The sequence below is a fragment of the Pristiophorus japonicus genome, chromosome 2 (genome assembly GCF_044704955.1).
Source record: "Pristiophorus japonicus isolate sPriJap1 chromosome 2, sPriJap1.hap1, whole genome shotgun sequence".
Lineage (NCBI taxonomy): Eukaryota > Metazoa > Chordata > Chondrichthyes > Pristiophoridae > Pristiophorus > Pristiophorus japonicus.
In genome coordinates, this window is record NC_091978.1 from 71,958,956 (window position 1) to 71,977,877 (window position 18,922).

Genomic DNA, 18,922 nt, shown 5'->3' on the forward strand with positions numbered 1-18,922 from the left:
GACATATGAGGAGACTCTCTATCAACTGGGCCTTTATACAGTGGAGTTTAGGAGGATGAGAGGGGATCTCATAGAAACTTACAAGATTCTGACGGGACTGGACAGGTTAGATGCAGGAAGAATGTTCCCGATGATGGGCAAGTCCAGAACCAGAGTTCACAGTCTAAGGATAAGGGGTAAGCCATTTAGGACTGAGATGAGGAGAAACTTCTTCACTCAAGAGTTGTTAACCTGTGGAATTCCCTACCGCAGAGAGTTGTTGATGCCAGTTCATTGGATATATTGAAGAGGGAGTTAGATATGGCCCTTGCAGCTAAAGGGTTCAAGTGGTATGGAGAGAAAGCAGAAAAGGGATACTGAGGGAATGATCAGCCATGATCTTATTGAATGGTGGTGCAGGCTCGAAGGGCCGAATGGCCTACTCATGCACCTATTTTCTATGTTTTTAAGTCTTAGCTAATTCAAAGTGTTATTTTGCAGCTAAATATCGGCAATATATTGGAGATTTTGAAGCCTTGAACGTGATAGGTAATATTTGCCGCAATTGTCTAACGTAATGGCCTAAAAATTGAGGCCTTTGGTGCGCGCGCAGGGAGCACAGGGATCAATTCCTACACCTGAATGATGACGCTTGAAGCGCTCCCAATATTGGGCCTTGAATCTTATTTCAGTAAGGGAGGGCGAGCGACCGAGTCTGGAGGGAGCAGCAGTCTACATCCAGGTCAGTATATTTTAAAATCTTACCACGTTGGTTGCAGCCTAACAGGCAGTCCCGGGCTGTAAGTAGATCTGTTTTTTTTCCTGAATGCACCTGTGCCAGCAGTGGGGGCCTTCAAACAGTTCTTCGGCCCTTATTTGCAAATATAGTGGGCGGCGCACTACTGGCTCATAATGAGCATGTGCTTCCTGCTCGCAATATTGGAGGCTGCTTCGCGCCTAAAAACCGTGGCAAAACGGACAAAATCCTAGGCAGACACATTAATTTTTGCATATTAATATCCTGTTTATTTAATTTCACATTTCCCAATGTGGTATTTTTTGAAAGCATACGATAGGGTTATTTGGTTTGTGTAGATGCTTATGTTCGATAACATTTGGTTCAATTGTTTAACTTGGTAATGAACATTTAAAAAAAACAAACAGTGGCAAATCATTTCATTGCACTAAGGCACTAAATTTTATTGCCATATGTTGCAGTAAGAGATATAAATTTCTGTTACAGATGAGATTTTAATCTATTGCATTCAATAACCCCAGCAGACTCCAGCTTATTTATCTGCTCTTTAGTGAAACCATTTTCAGTTAACACAAGTTGTGTATGTTCTCCTATTTCCGGGTCTCTTTCCAGACTGATAGTGGCTGGGGTCCGGGACAGAAGAGGAGAAGGCCGAGGACTGACTTGTCCTTCCAGATCAGTAATAAAAGATCCTCTTTCTCGATTGTGTGGATGATTGAAAGCTTCTTGGAAAGACAAAACAGGAATGACGCAAGCATCAGTGCCATTGAAGATCTTAGTCCACTGTTCTTGGCTCCTGGCAGCAAATGCTTCTGTAAAAATTCTTTTCAACTCTGGCCAGTCAGACTGGCTCATCTGAGGGGGAAGTTTGGTGGAATCCAAGCAGAGACCTACAATGACATACAGAAAGCTAGTCACAGGATCAATTGCACAAGGAGAAACCGTCCAATCTAGATTAGAAAATAAAAACAATTCAAGCATTGAATTCAGAATGAGCCACCTTTGAAGGTTTTTTTAAAAAAAGTCATTAATACCGGGAGGATTCCCTGCTCATTTTTGCCTAATGCCATGGGATCGGAGCAGGCATTTAGGGGACTCAGGTAATTTTCAAAAACCTTGGCTGACACTTCAGTGCAGTACCGAGGGAGTGCTGCATTGTTGAGACTCCCTCAGTAGTGCACTGAAGTGTCACCCAAGATTATGTGAGGCTTGAATCCACAACATTATGACTGAGGCGAGAGTGCTACCCAGTAAGCTAAGATGAGAAGGGTGATCCTTGTTAAGTTGATTCATTTCTTGGGATGAGGGTTAATAACAACAGCTTGCATTTATTTAGTACCATTAAGACAGGAACACAGCCAAAAGCACTTTACAGGAGTATAATCAAGCAAAAATTGACACCAAGCCAAAGAATGAGATATAGGGAGGGCTTAGTTAAGGAAATCGATTTAAAGGAGGATCTTAAAGGATGAAAGATAGGTGGAAAGGGCGATGTTTTCAGGGAATTCCCTCCCTAAATCACAGATGAACAAGCAGTGGAAAGTTCAGTAGCACATATACTTGGGGTCCTTAAGCTTTGGCTCTTACCGATCTAACTTAGATTTACCTGAGCTTGGGTAAATAAGATGAGTTTCTACAGACAGAAACTACACACTCCAAGTCGTGCAGATTGAAATTCTACTCACATGGATTTCTTAGTAATTTGGTTTGGATATTCTTAAGCATGGTGGCAGATTTCCCATATGTGAGCTACCTTATTGACCAAAAAAAAAACTATAAAAACATGAGTGGTTGTCAGCTTAGAAAACTTTTTAAGACGATATGGGCCTAAATTTTCATGTGTGATTTAGGGAGGGAATTCCCTGAAAACATCACCCTTTCCACCTATCTTTCATCCTTTAAGATCCTCCTTTAAATCGATCTCCTTAACTAATCTTATATCTTATTCTTTGGCTTGGTGTCAATTTTTGCTTGATTATAATCCTGTAAAGTGCTTTTGGCTGTGTTCCTGTCTTAATGGTACTAAATAAATACAAGCTGTTGTTATTCTTAACTCTCATCCTAAGAAATGAATCAACTTAACAAGAAACATATTTTTCAATGATAACTACAACCTACAAACATATCTTACAACCTTACTGCAATCAGGAAGATAATCATTTTATATACATTTCTAATTAATACAATATTAACATTTCAAAAGGAGTTTGGCTCAAAAGACCATAAAGTCTATTCCCTAAAAGAAAATACGGATTATACAAATAAAAGTTTCAAAGCCTGAGTTTAGGATCTCTAACTCAAAAATCTGTTGGGCTTCTGCTGGAGTCGTCTTGTAATTCTTCCGGAATCTCAGAAGTGACAGGAACCTGGGTGCTCCAGATCTCTGTTATTTCCAGGGTTTTCTGGTCAACTTTGTAAGGGGAACAATCTCCAGCTGCCCCATACAAGGCAAATGATACCAAGGGGGCAACCGCAGAGGCATAGATGGGGCACTGACTCCCTATTTCAGGTGTTCCTGCTTCATCAGGCCTTTAGATTAGTTTCCATGGAAAGATCCAGGTCATGGAAAGCAGCCTAGGCCTGCAAAGAAAAGCCAGAATTCTTTAAAAATCTTACACAGGGCTGATGGATAGATGCGAATTGGGTGTGTGGGGTGGGGGGAGGTACCGTGGCAACCACCCCCCAGTAGACAGCAAGGCATCAGTGTCTGTGAATCAAGTGGCAGGAGGGCACCGTCAGCCTATGCAAGTTAGATGCCCTGCTGCTGGTTCCACCAACTCCAGCAGGACCAGCACTGGACGGCACCAGCGAGTGCTTTTCTGGCTTATTCCAAAAATAAAGTTTAGATGAGAAGGAAGATTATTTTGGTATTGTGGCAGGTTAGTCTGCCAGGACTACTCAGCTCCAGACCGCATTACAGCCTTAGATCAAACATGGACAAAAGAGCTGAATTCCAGAGGTGAGGTGAAAGTGACTGCCTTTGACATCAAGACAGTATTTGACCAATTGCCCAGGTACGTCCTGCCACAAAAAGCAGGACAAATTCAATCCAGCCAATTACTGTCCCATCAGTCTACTCTCAATCATTAGCAAAGTGATGGAAAGTGTCGACGACAGTGCTATCAAGGTAGATGATTGCGGTTATTGGAGGCCAATCATTTCAGCCCCAGGTCACTGCTGCAGGAGTTCCTCAGGGCAGCAATTCCTAGGCCTAACCATCTTCAGCTGCTCACCAATGCTCAGTTTGGATTCTGCCAGGACCATTCAGCTTCAGACTTCATTGCAGCCTTGGTCCTAACATGGACAAAAGAGCTGAATTCCAGAGGTGAGTTGAGAATGACTGTCCTTGGCATCAAGGCAGCATTTACCAGAGTGTGGACTCAAGGGGCCCCAGTAAAATTGAAGTCATTGGAAATCAGGGGAAAAACTCTCCACTGGCTGGAGTCATACCCAGCACAAAGGTAGACGATTGCAGTTGTTGGAGGCCAATCATTTCAGCCCCAGGTCACTGCTGCAGGAGTTCCTCAGGGTAGGAATTCCTAGGCCTAACCATCTTCAGCTGCTTCATCCTTCCCATCATCATGTCAGAAGTGGGGATATTTGCTGATGATTGCAGAGTGTTCAGTTCTATTCGCAATTCCACAGATAATGAAGCGGTCCATGCCCACATGCAGCAAGACCTAGACCAAATCCAGGCTTGAGCTGGTAAGTGGCAAGTAATATTCACGCCACACAAATGCCAGGCAATGACCATCTCCAACAAGAGTTTGTCCAACCATCTCCCCATGGCATTACCATTGTTGAATAAAGTACTAGGTAAACTAATGGAACTAAAGGTGGACAAGTCCCCTGGACCCGATGGCCTGCATCCTAGGGTCTTAAAAGACGTGGCTGCAGAGATAGTAGATGCATTGGTTGTAATCTACCAAAATTCCCTGGATTCTGGATAAGTCCGAGCGAACTGGAAAACCGCAAATATAACACCCCTATTTAAGAAAGGAGGGAGACAGACAGCAGGAATCTATAGACCAGTTAGCCTATCATCTATCACTGGGAAAATGCTGGAGTCCAGCATTAAGGAAGTAGTATCAGGACATTTAGAAAATCATAATGCAGTTAAGCAGAGTCAGCATGGTTTTATGAAAGGGAAATCACGTTTAATAAATTTGCTGGAGTTCTTTTGAGAATGTAACGAGCAAAGTAGATAAAAGGAGAACCAGTAAATGTTATATATTTGGATTTCCAGAAAGCATTCAATAAGGTGCCACATTAAAAGGTTACTGCACAAGATAAGAGCACACGGGGTGGAGGATAATATATTAGCGTGGATAGAGGATTGGCTAACGAACAGAAAACAGAGAGTCGGGATAAATGGGTAATTTTCAATTTGGCAAACTGTAACTAGTGGGGTGCCACAGGGATCAATGCTGGGGCCTCAACTATTTACAATTTATATTAATGACTTGGCTGAAGGGACCGAGTGTAACATAGCCAAATTTGCTGATGATACAAAGATAGGTGGGAAAGCAAGTTGTGAGAAGGACGCAAAGAATCTACAAAGAGATATAAATAGGCTCAGTGAGTGGGCAAAAAATTGGCAGATGGACTATAATGTGGGAAAATATGAGGTTATCCGCTTTGGTAGGAAAAATAAAAATGCAATTTATTTTTTAAATGGGGAGCGATTACAAAATGCTGCAGTAGAGGGGGATCTGGGGGTTTTGCACATGAAAGGCAAAAAGTTACCATGCAGGTACAGCAAGTAATCAGAAAGGCAAATAAAATGTGGCCTTTATTGCAAGGGAGATGGAGTATTAAAGTAGGGAAGTCCTGCTCTAACTGTATAGGGCAATGGTAAGACCACACCTGGAGTACAGTGTACAGTTTTGTCTCCTTATTTAAGGAGAGGTGTACTTGCATTAGCAGTTCAAAGAAGATTCACGAGATTGATTCCTGAGATGCAAGGGCAGTCAAGGGGAAATCTAGAACTGGGGGCATAGTTTGAAAATAAGGGATTGCCCATTTAAAACAGAAATAAGGAGGAATTTCTTCTCAAAGGGTCGTGACTCTTTGGAATTCTCTACCCGAGAGAGCTGTGGAGGCTGGGTCTTTGAATATATTTAAAGGTGAAGATAGACAGATTTTTGAACGATAAGGGAGTCAATTGTTATGGGGAGCAGGCGAGGAAGTGGAGTTAAGGCCAGGATCAGATCAGCCATGATCTTTTTGAATGGTGGAGCAGGCTCGAGGGGCCAAATTGCCTACTCCTGCTTCTTATGTTTTTATGTTTCTTATGAATCCCCCATCAACATCCTGGGGGCTAAAATTAACCACAAACGTAACTGGATATAAATACTGTGTCTACAAGAGCAGGTCAGAGGCTGGGTATTCTGTGGCAAGTGACTCACTTCCTGACTCCCCAAAGCCTTTCCACCACCTGCAAGTCACAAGTCCAGAGCGTGATGGAATAATCTCCACTTGCCTGGATGGGTACAGCTCCAACAACACTCAAGACGCTCAACACTTGGGGATGGACAATAAATGCTGGTCTTGTCAGCGACATCCACAGCCCATTCATGAATTAAAAAACATCTCCAGTAATCTTGCACTGCTTTGGCTTCACACTGACTATAATATAACTGTAGCCTAATAGTCCAACATGGATTAGATTTGTCACTACAGATTCAAACCTGGAATTACTGTTCAACAGTGGAAGACTTCACCATCTAACTAATCCCAACTAACTATTGAGACCTTCCCTGCTAATGAAGTCAGACACATTCCATTTCTATAAAAATACACAGGACTGTCTGAGAATAACGTCAGTGCTGCAAGAACTGGTGTCAGTTGCGAGATCATGTGGTTATCTGCTGAGATGATTTTCAGCCAAGCACATTACTGTAGGGCAAATTTCATGAAAATAGCAACAATACTAACTGCATTGTTAATAATGTTTTCTTCCAAATTCATTCAAAACCAGCTTGGTCAGCTCCCAAGAGTAAAATGGTTCTATAAAATCCAAAATCTATCAATCTTTCAGTAATAAGTACAGGTTAGTCGTATGAACTCTGCAATGCACCTGCTGATGATTTAATCACTAAATATTTTCTCAGAACCAAGATCAAAAACAAAGGGCTGGATTCTAACTTCGCGACGCGCTGGGAGCGGGGGTCCAGTATAAGAACATAAGAAATAGGAGCAGGAGCAGGAGTAGGCCTTACGGCCCCTTGAGCCTGCTCCGCCATTTAATATGATCATGGCTGATCCGATCATGGACTCCAGGCCATTTTCCTGCCCGCTCCCCATAACCCCTTAATCCCTTATCAGTTAAAAAACTGTCTATATCTGTCTTAAATGTATTCAATGTCCCGGCTTCCACAGCTCTCTGAGGCAGCGAATTCCACAGATGTACAACCCTCAAGAAATTTCTCCTCACCTCAGTTTTAAATGGGGGGCCCCCTTATTCTAAGACTATGCCCCTAGTTCTGGTCTCCCCCATCAGTGGAAACATCCTTTCTACATCTACCCTGTCAAGCCCCCTCATAATCTTACACTTTTCCATAAGATCACCTATCATTCTTCTGAATTCCAATGAGTAGAGGCCCAACCTCCTCAACCTTTCATCATAAGTCAACCCCCTCATCTCCGGAATCAACCTAGTGAATCTTCTCTGAACTGTCTCCAAAGCAAGTATATCCTTTTGTGAATATGGAAACCAAAACTGTACGCAGTATTCCAGGTGTGGCCTTACCAATACCCTGCATAACTGTAGCAAGACTTCCCTGCTTTTATACTCCATCCCCTTTGCAATAAAGGCTAAGATTCCATTGGCCTTCCTGATTACTTGCTGTATCTGCATACTAACCTTTTGTGTTTCATGCACGAGGACCCCCCAGGTCCCGCTGTACTGCAGCACTTTGCAATTTTATCCATTTAAATAATTATTTGGTCTTTGATTTTTTTCTGTCAAAGTGCAGGAAACCCAAAATTAAGTGCAGCGTGTCTGTCAGAGGCTTTTTAAACCCGGCCACCTCAGCATTTAACTTCCGGGTTACCCGACCAATTTGCATACGAGGGTTTGATGACGACCCGCATGAAGGGATTTCAACTCCAGTATTTAATGGGACACTCCAAATATGCAATTTCATGGAGTTTGGAGCACAACCGAAGGAATTGGTAGAATGGAAAGGCTGCACCTCATTTTAGTAGATACTCCCTGGATGTGCTGCTGGGGGCTGCAAGAGCCCGCAGGGAGATATTCTTTCCTGCTCTCGGAAGAAGCCTGCAGGCGAAACAAAGAAGACATGGTTGGAGGCTGTCCATGAGATTAGCAGCAGGAACCTGGGGCCACGCTTGTGGATTCAATGCCGAAAGCGGTTTAGTGACCCAAGCAGGACAGGAACGGCGAGTACAGTGGCATATTCACCTACGTCCTACTGTGCGCATCACCCAGACTCTCTCACTTGTCTTTCTCAAGCCTACTGTGGATGCATTGGTGATCATTTTCCAACAGTCTATCGACTCTGGATCAGTTCCTATGGACTGGAGGGTAGCTAATGTAACGGCACTTTTTAAAAAAGGAGGGAGAGAAAACGGGTAGCCTGACATCAGTTGTGGGGAAAATGTTGGAATCAATTATTAAAGATGAAATAGCAGCAGAATTTGGAAAGCAGTGACAGGATCGGTCCAAGTCAGCATGGATTTATGAAAGGGAAATCATGCTTGACAAATCTTCTGGAATTTTTTCAGGATGTAACGAGCAGAGTGGACAAGGGAGAAGCAGTGGATGTGGTGTATTTGGACTTTCAAAAGGCTTTTGACAAGGTCCCACACAAAAGAGATTGGTGTGCAAAATCAAAGCGCATAGGTATTGGGGGTAATGTACTGAAGTGGATAGAGAACTGGTTGGCAGACAGGAAGCAGAGAGTCGGGATAAAAGGGTCCTTTTCAGAATGGCAGGCAGTGACCAGTGGAGTGCCGCAGGGCTCAGTGCTGGGACCCCAGCTCTTTATAATATACATTAACGATTTAGATGAAGGAATTGAGTGTAATATCTCCAAGTTTGCAGATGACACTAAACTGGGTGGCGGTGTGAGCTCAGGAGGACGCTAAGAGGCTGCAGGGTGACTTGGACAGGTTAGGTGAGTGGGCAAATGCATGGCAGATGCAGTATAATGTGGATAACTGTGAGGTTATCCATTTTGGCGGCAAAAACACGAAGGCAGAATATTATCTGAATGGTGGCAGATTAGGAAAAGGAGGTGCAACGAGACCTGGGTGGCATGGTTCATCAGTCACTGAAAGTGGGCATGCAGGTACAGAAGGCGGTGAAGAAGGCAAATGGTATGTTGGCCTTCATAGCGAGGGGATTTGAATATAGAAGCAGGGAGGTCTTACTGCAGTTGTACAGGGCCTTAGTGAGGCCTCACCTGGAATATTGTGTTCAGTTTTGTTCTCCTAATCTGAGGAAGGACGTTCTTGCTGTTGAGGGAGTGCAGCGAAGATTCACCAGACTGGTTCCAGGGATGGCTGGACTGTCATATGAGGAGAGACTGGATCAACTGGGCCTTTATTCACTGGAGTTTAGAAGGATGAGAGGGGATCTCATAGAAACGTACAAGATTCTGACGGGACTGGACAGGTTAGATGCGGGTAGAATGTTCCCAATGTTGGGGAAATCCAGAACCAGGGGACACAGTCTTAGGATAAGGGTTAGGCCATTTAGGACTGAGATGAGGAGAAACCTCTTCACTCAGAGCTGTTAACCTGTGGAATTCCCTGCCACAGAGAGTTGTTGATGCCAGTTCATTGGATATGTTCAAGAGGGAGTTAGATATGGCCCTTACGGCTCAGGGGATCGAGGGGTATGGAGAGAAAGCAGGAAGGGGGTACTGAGGGAATGATCAGCCATGATCTTATTGAATGGCGGTGCAGGCTCGAAGGGCTCAATGGCCTACTCCTGCACCTATTTTCTATGTTTCTACTCCACCACATCACTCCTCACACCAACTTACCTTGCATGCACACCCAACCCTCTCCTTCTATGCACTTCCTCACATCCCTATCTGTCCATCTACCACTGGCACTCACCCTGATCCTTATGCAATGTCACATCTCTCCTTCAGTCACCTTCAACAAATGCTTTCCCATCCATCGGATGAACACTTGCCATTACTCTCACTCATAGGTCTCTTCTTCCCCTCGTTACAGAAGAAGAGAACGCAGAACACAAAGGAGTGATAGAGAACTGGCGGAATCAATGCCAAAAGCATTCCAGCCATCTTGCAACTGATAGCTGCAGAGGAGGGGGTACTGAACATCAGTGGAGTCTTGGCGTGCCTGGCCGTCGAAGATGGGGAGATGTGGGCCTGCCAGCTACCTGGTGACAATTAAATATCATGCAGCCACATGGCATACAACACTTAATCATGCTGACTTGATGTCAACAACCATTGAAAGATTATCATATGCATAATGATAACTTCAAGCATTCTTGCCTTCACAGTACTCATTCATGTCTCTTATCTCCCACAGGACCTTCAAACGCCCAGCAGGAAGTGGTCCAGTTCGCCCACAACTACGAGTACTCCTCAGATGAGCTCACTGCCTTTGAAAGTGTGCCATCACCGGACTCATGCAGACCCCATGCACCAGCTCAGATACTCACACATCACAAGTGAGCAACAGCAAGTGGTGGAGACAGACAGCAGTGGAGAATCTGCGACGGAGGGCGCAGGACGCTCCAAGATCTGCTCAGCTAGACCCTGGGGGCTGTGGGCAAACAGGATACTTTTGAAGCAGAAGCAAAGATTAGTGATATGTTGGCAGGCGCTCCATCCACTGTGCATGCTGGCACAGAGATTGGAGGAAGCAGTCTCAAGCATGAGTGGCATGATGTCACAGGCTTTTGCAATGATGTTTTCATCCATGAAAAGGGTAGCCACCTGCCTGGAGCATTAAACGTGGCTGACAAACGTGTACATGCAAGGCCTTCACCAATGGCTTGCACACTATGAATGCCACCTTACCTTAGCCGTGGCCATTCACTGCCCCACTGATCTGCAGGAACGTTTTCTCCAGCTCATTGCTATCAAGCAAAAGCAGGTGGGCCATGTGAGGTATAATAATGAAAGGGGACATGCAAATGGGGACTCAGCTCAAAGCGCTGTAACTTCTCAGCCATTGCCCCCCCAACCCTCATGTCCCAATAGCTGAGCCTGCCCCTGTGCAGGTACAGGTGGAGTAGTCTTTGGCGGGCCCTCACGGGCTCCAAAGCCCCGAGGTCATTGGCCAAGAACATCTCAGTAGTCAGAGCAGGGATTTAAGCAGCCTGACTCTACTTCTGCTGAAACCATAGGGGTTGCACCATGTAGAAGTGGTAGAAAGAGGAACAGTCAAGATTTGTACTTGTACAAGAATATGCAATGTGCGTGTTAAACAATGTTAGATCGGCAAGTTTCCATTTTATTTTTGAGCCACACAAATATTATTTCTTTTCACCACTTTCCAGTCATGCCCATTTTTGGTTGCTGCCTGACAAGTGGCCTTTGCACTTGTGATGAATGTCAAGACAGGATTTGACGCTGAGCAATGGGGTCTTTGAAAGGGCTGCTTGGTTGTATTCAGGACTGGTGTGTCATTGGTGGGAGGGGTGGTGGGTGGGAATGGCTTTTGCATGTGGTTGTGAGATGAGTGGACTAGTGGAACCTGTGAACCTTGCAATAATGAAGGCATTCCAGATAGCAATGAGCCCAGCTGCTGGTGCATTAGCCGCATCACATTCCACATCCTCCTTCTCCATCTCCTCTCAATCGTCCAAAGAGGCTCTGTGCTCTGCACCTTGTTCCTCCTGCAGGTCCAAAGCTCACTGTTGTGCAATGTTGTGCAGAGTGCAGCACACCACAGCCATTCTAGAGACCCTGGATGATGCATATTGAAGGGTACCTCCAGATCTGTCCAGGCATCTGAAACGCATCTTCAGCATGTCGAATGCTTGCTCAATGACGCATCTAGTTTTCATATGGCTTTCATTGTATCTCTTCTGCATCTCATTGATTGGGTTCCGAACGGCGTTCAACAACCACATTTTAAGTGTGTATCGCTTGTCTCTGAGCAGCCAGCTGATATGTCTGCTTAGAGGTGTGAAGAGATCTGGGAGGGTGGACAGCTGCAAACAGAACCATCATGGCACCTGCCCAGGAATCCTGCACACACACAGCTACACATTGATGGAGTGCCCTTGCGGCTGATGAAAACTCTTGCGTGATCTGATGTGCCGTAATTGCTACATGACCACCAATGTCAGCATCCTCTCTCAGGCCAACATCCCCAGCATTGACCATGCTCGACCAGCTCCGGCGGGTGGGCCACATTGTCCGCATTCCCGATGCCAGACTCCCGAAACAAGCACTCGATTTCAAGCTATGTCACGGCAGGCGAGCCCCAGGAGGGCAGAGAAAACATTTCAAAAACACCCACAAAGCCTCCTTGAAAAAATGCAACATCCCCACATCTTGGGAATCCCTGGCCCAATACCGCTCAAAGTGGAGGTGGAGCATTGGAGAAGGCACTGAACACTTCGAACCTCTTTGCCAGTAGCCTGCGGAAGCCAAGCACAAAAAGCGGAAGGAGTGTACGACAAATCAAGTACCCTATCCACCCGTCCCTCCAACCACCTGTGACAAAGACTGTAGATCCTGCATTGGTCTCAGTCACCTTAGAACTCATTTTAGTGTGGAAGCAAGTCAGCCTCGACTCTGGAGGACTGCCTATGACGACGCCATGTCTTTTCGGGAAGGAAATCTTCCGTCCTCACCTGGTCTGGCCTATATGTGACTCCATACCCACAGCCATGTGGTTGACTCTTAATTGCCCACTGAAATGGCCTAGCAAATCGCTCAGTTGTAACAAACCGCTACAAGAAACAATAATAATAAAACCGGACGGACCACCCGGCATCGACCTCAGCACTGGCTTGGGACACGACAATAACACACCCAGCCTTGTCGACCCTGCAAAGTCCTCCTCACTAAAATCTGGGGACTTGTGCCAAAATTGGGAGAGCTGTCCCACAGACTAGTCAATGGGATAGCCTGACATAGCCATACTCTCAGAATCATACCTTTCCACCAATGTCCCAAGACTTCCCAATCATCATCCCTGGGTATGTCCTGCCCCACCGGCAGGACAGATCCACCTGAGGTGGTACAAAGTCGGGAGGGAGTGGCCCTGGGAGTCCTCAACATTGACTTCGGACCTCATGAAGTCTCATGGCTTCAGGTCAAGCATGGGCAAGGAAACCTCCTGTTGATTACCACCCATCGCCCTCCCTCAGCTGATGAATCAATACTCCTCCATGTTGAACACCACTTGGAAGAAGCACTGAGGGTACCAAGAGCACAGAATGTACTCTGGTTTTGAGACATCAATGTCCATCACCAAGACTGGCTCGGTAGCACCACTACTGACCGAGCTGGCTGAGGCCTGAAGGACATGTGGAATCTATGGCGCCAAATTTCAGCCCGAGTTGCTCCTGTTTTTTTGGAGCAATTGGTTTAGAATAGAGTATCTAAGAAATTGTAATTCTCGGCATTTAGTTTGCTCCAATTCTAGTCAGTTAGAACAGTTTCAGTTTGGAACAGATTTTTTTTTCAAAAGGGGGCGTGTCCGGCCACTTACGCCTGTTTTCAAAGTTTCGGCAGTGAAAACTTACTCCAAACTAACTTAGAATGGAGTAAGTGTAGATTTTTGTACGCTCAGAAAAACCTTGCCTACACAGAAAATCAGGGGCAGGTTACAAATCAGGCGTAGGGAATTGGGGGAGGGTTTAAAAGGGAAGTTTACAAACATTAAACACTTCAGTTTTACAAATAAAGAGCCATCATCAATAATAAATGATAAATACATTAGTAGATCAACCAATAAATAAATTTTAAAAATTTTTTAAAATTGAATTAAATAAATAAATAAATAAATAAATAAAAACATTTTCTACTTACCGACTGCAGCACCGGGAGCCCTACAACAACATGCTGGGACGGGGGCGCCCCAGTGTGTCTCTATCTCTCGGTTTGTCTGTGTGCGTCTCTCTCTCTCACTATATGTCAGTGTCTGTGTTTCTGACATCGATGGGGAGGGGGGGGTGGGAAAGAGAAGGGAGGGAGGGGGGGGGGGGTGGGAAAGAGAAGGGAGGGGGGGGGTGGGAAAGAGAAGGGAGGGGGGGGGTGGGAAAGAGAAGGGAGGGGGGAGTGGGAAAGAGAAGGGAGGGGGGGTGGGAAAGAGAAGGGAGGGGGAGAGAAGGGAGGGAAGGAGAAGGGAGGGGGAGAGAAGGGGAAGGGAGGGGGAGAGAAGGGAGAAGGGAGGGAGGAGAGGGAGGCTGAACAGGCCCGGCCTGGCCGGGCCCAAGACTTCACGTGGGGCCCGCACCCAGCACCGGAGTGAATGGTAGGTGACCGGGGGTCGGTCCGGGAGCGGAGCGGAGTGGGAGTCGGGTCGAGTCGAGTCCGGGGCGGGGGAGTGGGAGTCAGGGAAGCGGGGAGGGGAAAAAAGAGAGTGGGGGTCGGAGAAAGAGAGTGGGGGTCAGGACCTGGGGGGGGGGGGGGGGGGGGTCGGGACCGGAGTGGGAGGGAGGGGGTTTGAGAGAGCCAGCTGAAGGGAGGAAGCAGGAGCTGGACGTGGGAGGTGCAGCCTGATCTACGCCACCCCAGTGAGCCCATTTGGCCAGGGCTATGGGCGGCGTGTTTCGGGCCCCTCTCACACAGTTTTGGGCGCCTGGAGCTACTGCACATGCGCGCCCACTGTAGTGCGCCTGTGCAGAGGTCCCGGCACTGTTTTCAGCGCAGGGACCAGGCTCCGCCCTCCACAACTCGTGCTGCGCCGCGCCCAGCTCCAGAGGACCTGCAGGGAGCCGGAGAATCTGTAAGTATTTTTTAGGTGCACTTGTGGCCGCGAAAAACGGGCGTCCAGGTCGGGGCTGCGCCGTTTGAGGCGCGGCCCGAAACTTGGGCCCTACATGTGGAATCTATATGGGTAGAGCTGGAGAACACCAAAGGCCAAAAAACATTTGTGGGAGTTGTGTACAGACCTCCAAACAGTAGTAGTGATGTCGGGGAGGGCATCAAACAGGAAATTAGGGGTGCATGCAATAAAAGGTGCAGCAGTTATCATGGGTGACTTTAGTATGCATATCGATTGGGCTTACCAAACTGGAAGCAATAAAGTGGAGGAGGATTTCCTGAAGTGCATAAGGGATGGTTTTCTGGACCAATATGTCGAGGAACCAACTAGGGGGGAGGCCATCTTAGACTGGGTGTTGTGTAATGAGAGAAGATTAATTAGCAATCTTGTTGTGCGAGGCCCCTTGGGGAAGAGTGACCATAATATGGTGGAATTCTGCATTAGGATGGAGAATGAAACAGTTAATTCAGAGACCATGGTCCAGAAATTAAAGAAGGGCAACTTTGAAGGTATGAGGCGTGAATTGGCTAGGATAGATTGGCAAATGATACTTAAGGGGTTGACAGTGGATGGGCAATGGCAGACATTTAGAGACCGCATGGATGAACTACAACAATTGTACATCCCTATCTGGCGTAAAAATAAAAAACGGAAGGTGGCTCAACCGTGGCTTTCAAGGGAAAATCAGGCATACTATTAAAGCCAAGGAAGTGGCATACAAATTGGCCAGAAATAGCAGTGAACCCAGGGACTGGGAGAAATTTAGAACTCAGCAGAGGAGGACAAAGGGTTTGATGAGGGCAGGGAAAATAGAGTACGAGAGGAAGCTTGCAGGGAACATTAAGACGGACTGCAAAAGCTTCGATAGATATGTAAAGAGAAAAAGATTAGTAAAGACAAACGTAGGTCCCCTGCAGTCAGAATCAGGGGAAGTCATAACGGGGAAATAAGAAATGGCAGACCAATTGAACAAGTACTTTGGTTCGGTATTCACTAAGGAGGACACAAACAACCTTCCGGATATAAAAAGGGGTCAGAGGGTCTCGTAAGGAGGAGGAACTAAGGGAAATCGTGTTGGGGAAATTGATAGGATTGAAGGCCGATAAATCCCCAGGGCCTGATGGTCTGCAATCTCAGAGTACTTAAGGAGGTGGCCTTGGAAATAGCGGATGCATTGACAGTCATTTTCCAACATTCCATAGACTCTGGATCAGTTCCTATGGAGTGGAGGGTAGCCAATGTAACCCCACTTTTTAAAAAAGGAGAGAGAGAAAACAGGAAATTATAGACCGGTCAGCCTGACATCGGTAGTGGGTAAAATGATGGAATCAATTATTAAGGATGTCATAGCAGCGCATTTGGAAAGAGGTGACATGATAGGTCCAAGTCAGCATGGATTTGTGAAAGGGAAATCATGCTTGACAAATCTTCTGGAATTTTTTGAGGATGTTTCCAGTAGAGTGGATAAGGGAGAACCAGTTGATGTGGTATATTTGGACTTTCAGAAGGCGTTCGACAAGGTCCCACACAAGAGATTAATGTGCAAAGTTAAAGCACATGAGATTGGGGGTAGTGTGCCAATGTGGATTGAGAACTGGTTGGCAGACCGGAAGCAAAGAGTAGGGGTAAATGGGTACTTAGGGGTGAATGGCAGGCAGTGACTAGTAGGGTACCGCAAGGTTCTGTTCTGGGGCTCCAGCTGTTTACATTGTACATTAATGATTTAGACAAGGGGATTAAATGTAGTATCTCCAAATTTGCGGGTGACATTAAGTTGGGTGGCAGTGTGAGCTGCGAGGAGGATGCTATGAGGCTGCAGAGTGACTTGGATAGGTTAGGTGAGTGGGCAAATGCATGGCAGATGAAATATAATGTGGATAAATGTGAGGTTATCCACTTTGGTCATAAAGACAGACTATTATCTGAATGGTGACAGATTAGGAAAAGGGGAGGTGCAATGAGACCTGGGTGTCATGGTACATCAGTCATTGAAGGTTGGCATGCAGGTACAGCAGGCGGTTAAGAAAGCAAATGGCATGTTGGCCTTCATAGCGAGGGGATTTGAGTACAGGGGCAGGGAGGTGTTGCTACAGTTGTACAGGGCCTTGGTGAGGCCACACCTGGAGTATAGTGTACAGTTTTGGTCTCCTAACTTGAGGAAGGACATTCTTGCTATTGAGGGAGTGCAGCGAAGATTCACCAGACTGATTCCCGGGATGGCGGGACTGACATATCAAGAAAGACTGGATCAACTGGGCTTGTATTCACTGGAGTTCAGAAGAATGAGAGGGGACCTCATAGAAACATTTAAAATTCTGACGGGTTTAGACAGGTTAGATGCAGGAAGAATGTTTCCAATGTTGGGGAAGTCCAGAACCAGGGGTCACAGTCTAAGGATGAGGGGTAAGCCATTTAGGACCGAGATGAGGAGAAACTTGTTCACCCAGAGAGTGGTGAACCTGTGGAATTCTCTACCACAGAAAGTTGTTGAGGCCAATTCACTAAATATATTCAAAAAGGAGTTAGATGTATTCCTTACTGCTAGGGGGAATCAAGGGGTATGGCGAGAAAGCAGGAATGGGGAACTGAAGTTGCATGTTCAGCCATGAACTCATTGAATGGCGGTGCAGGCTCGAAAGGCCGAATGGCCTACTCCTGCACCTATTTTCTATGTTTCTATGTCTGCCAGACTGGGCCTGTAGCAGGTGGTGAGAGAACCAACACAATCAAACAACTAACAGAAGAAGGAAGCTCCATGAATATCCCCATCCTTAATGATGACAAAAGTCAAGGCTGAAGCATTTGCAACCATCTACAGTCAGAAGTGGCAAGTGGTTGATCCATATTGGCCTCCTTCTGAGTTCCTTACCAACACACAAGCCTGTTTTCAGACAATTTGATTCACTCCATGTGATATCAAGAAATGGCTGGGCGCACTGGATACAGAAAAGGCTGTAGGCCCCGACAACATCCTGGCTGCCGTGCTGAAGACTTGTGCTCTAAAATTAGCCATGCCTCTAGCCAAGCTGTTCCAGTATAGCTACAAAACTGCCATCTATTAGACAATGTGGGAAACTGCCCAGTTATATCCTGTCCACAAAAAGACAAGTCCAATCCGGAAAATTATCACCTCATCGGTCTACTCTCAATCATCAGAAAAATGATGGAAGATGTCGTCGACAGTGCTATCAAGCGGTACTTACTAAGTTGCGCAGTTTGGTTTTTGCCAGGACCACTCAGCTCCAGACCTCATTAGAGTCTTGGTCTAAACATGGACAAAAGAGCTGAATTCCAGAGGTGAGGTGAGAGTGACTGCCCTCAACATTAAGGCAGTGTTTGACAGAGAGTGGCCTCAAGGAGCCTAGTAAAACTGAGTCAATGGGAATCAGGGGGGTAGGAACTTAACACAATCACAATCACTAAGGAGGTGGTACTCAGTAAGATAATGGGACTAAAGGCGGATAAATCCTCTGGACCTGATGGCTTGCATCCTAGGGTCTTGAGAAGTAGCGGCAGGGATAGTGGATGCATTGGTTGTAATTTACCACAATTCCCTGGATTCTGGGGAGGTCCCAGCAGATTGGAAAATTGCAAATGTAACGGCCCTATTTAAAAAAGGAGGCAGACAAAAATCAGGAAACTATAGACCAGTTAGCCTAACATCTGTGGTTGGGAAAATGTTGGAATCCATTATTAAAGCAGTTGCGGGACATTTGGAAAAGCATAATTTGGTTCGGCAGAGTCAGCATGGATTTATGAAGAGGAAGTCATATATGGCAACTTTGCTGGAATTCTTCAAGGATGTAACGAACAGGGTGGATAAAGGGGAACCAGTGGATGTGATGTACTTGGACTTCCAGAAGGTATTTGACAAGGTGCCACATAAAAGGTTACTGCACAAGATAAAAGTTCACGGGTTTGGGGGTAATACATTAGCATGGATGGAGGATTGGCTAACTAACAGAAAACAGAGAGTCAGGATAAATGGTTCATTCTCGGGTTGGCAACCAGTAACCAGTGGGGTGCCGCAGGGATCAGTGCTAGGACCCCAACTATTTACAATCTATATTAACGATTTGGAAGAAGGGACTGAGTGTAATGTAGCCAAGTTTGCTGACGATACAAAGATGGGAGGAAAAGCAATGTGTAAGGAGGCTACAGAAAATCTGCAAAAGGACATAGACAGGCAAAGTGAGTAGGCAAAAATGTGGCAGATGGAGTATAATGTTG

At 46.0% G+C, this 18,922-nt stretch overlaps 1 protein-coding gene across 2 annotated transcripts in view; it reads right to left on the bottom strand.

Moving 5' to 3' along the window:
- Positions 1–1,153: 1,153 nt before the first annotated feature.
- Positions 1,154–18,922, bottom strand: part of amacr (alpha-methylacyl-CoA racemase) — a 112,803-nt gene continuing 95,034 nt past the window's right edge. For both annotated transcript variants that reach the window (XM_070867909.1, XM_070867917.1), the window contains exon 6: positions 1,154–1,626. In XM_070867909.1, the coding sequence (XP_070724010.1) occupies positions 1,217–1,626 (410 nt within the window). In that variant the 3' untranslated portion in view covers positions 1,154–1,216. The remainder of the gene's footprint in view (positions 1,627–18,922) is intronic.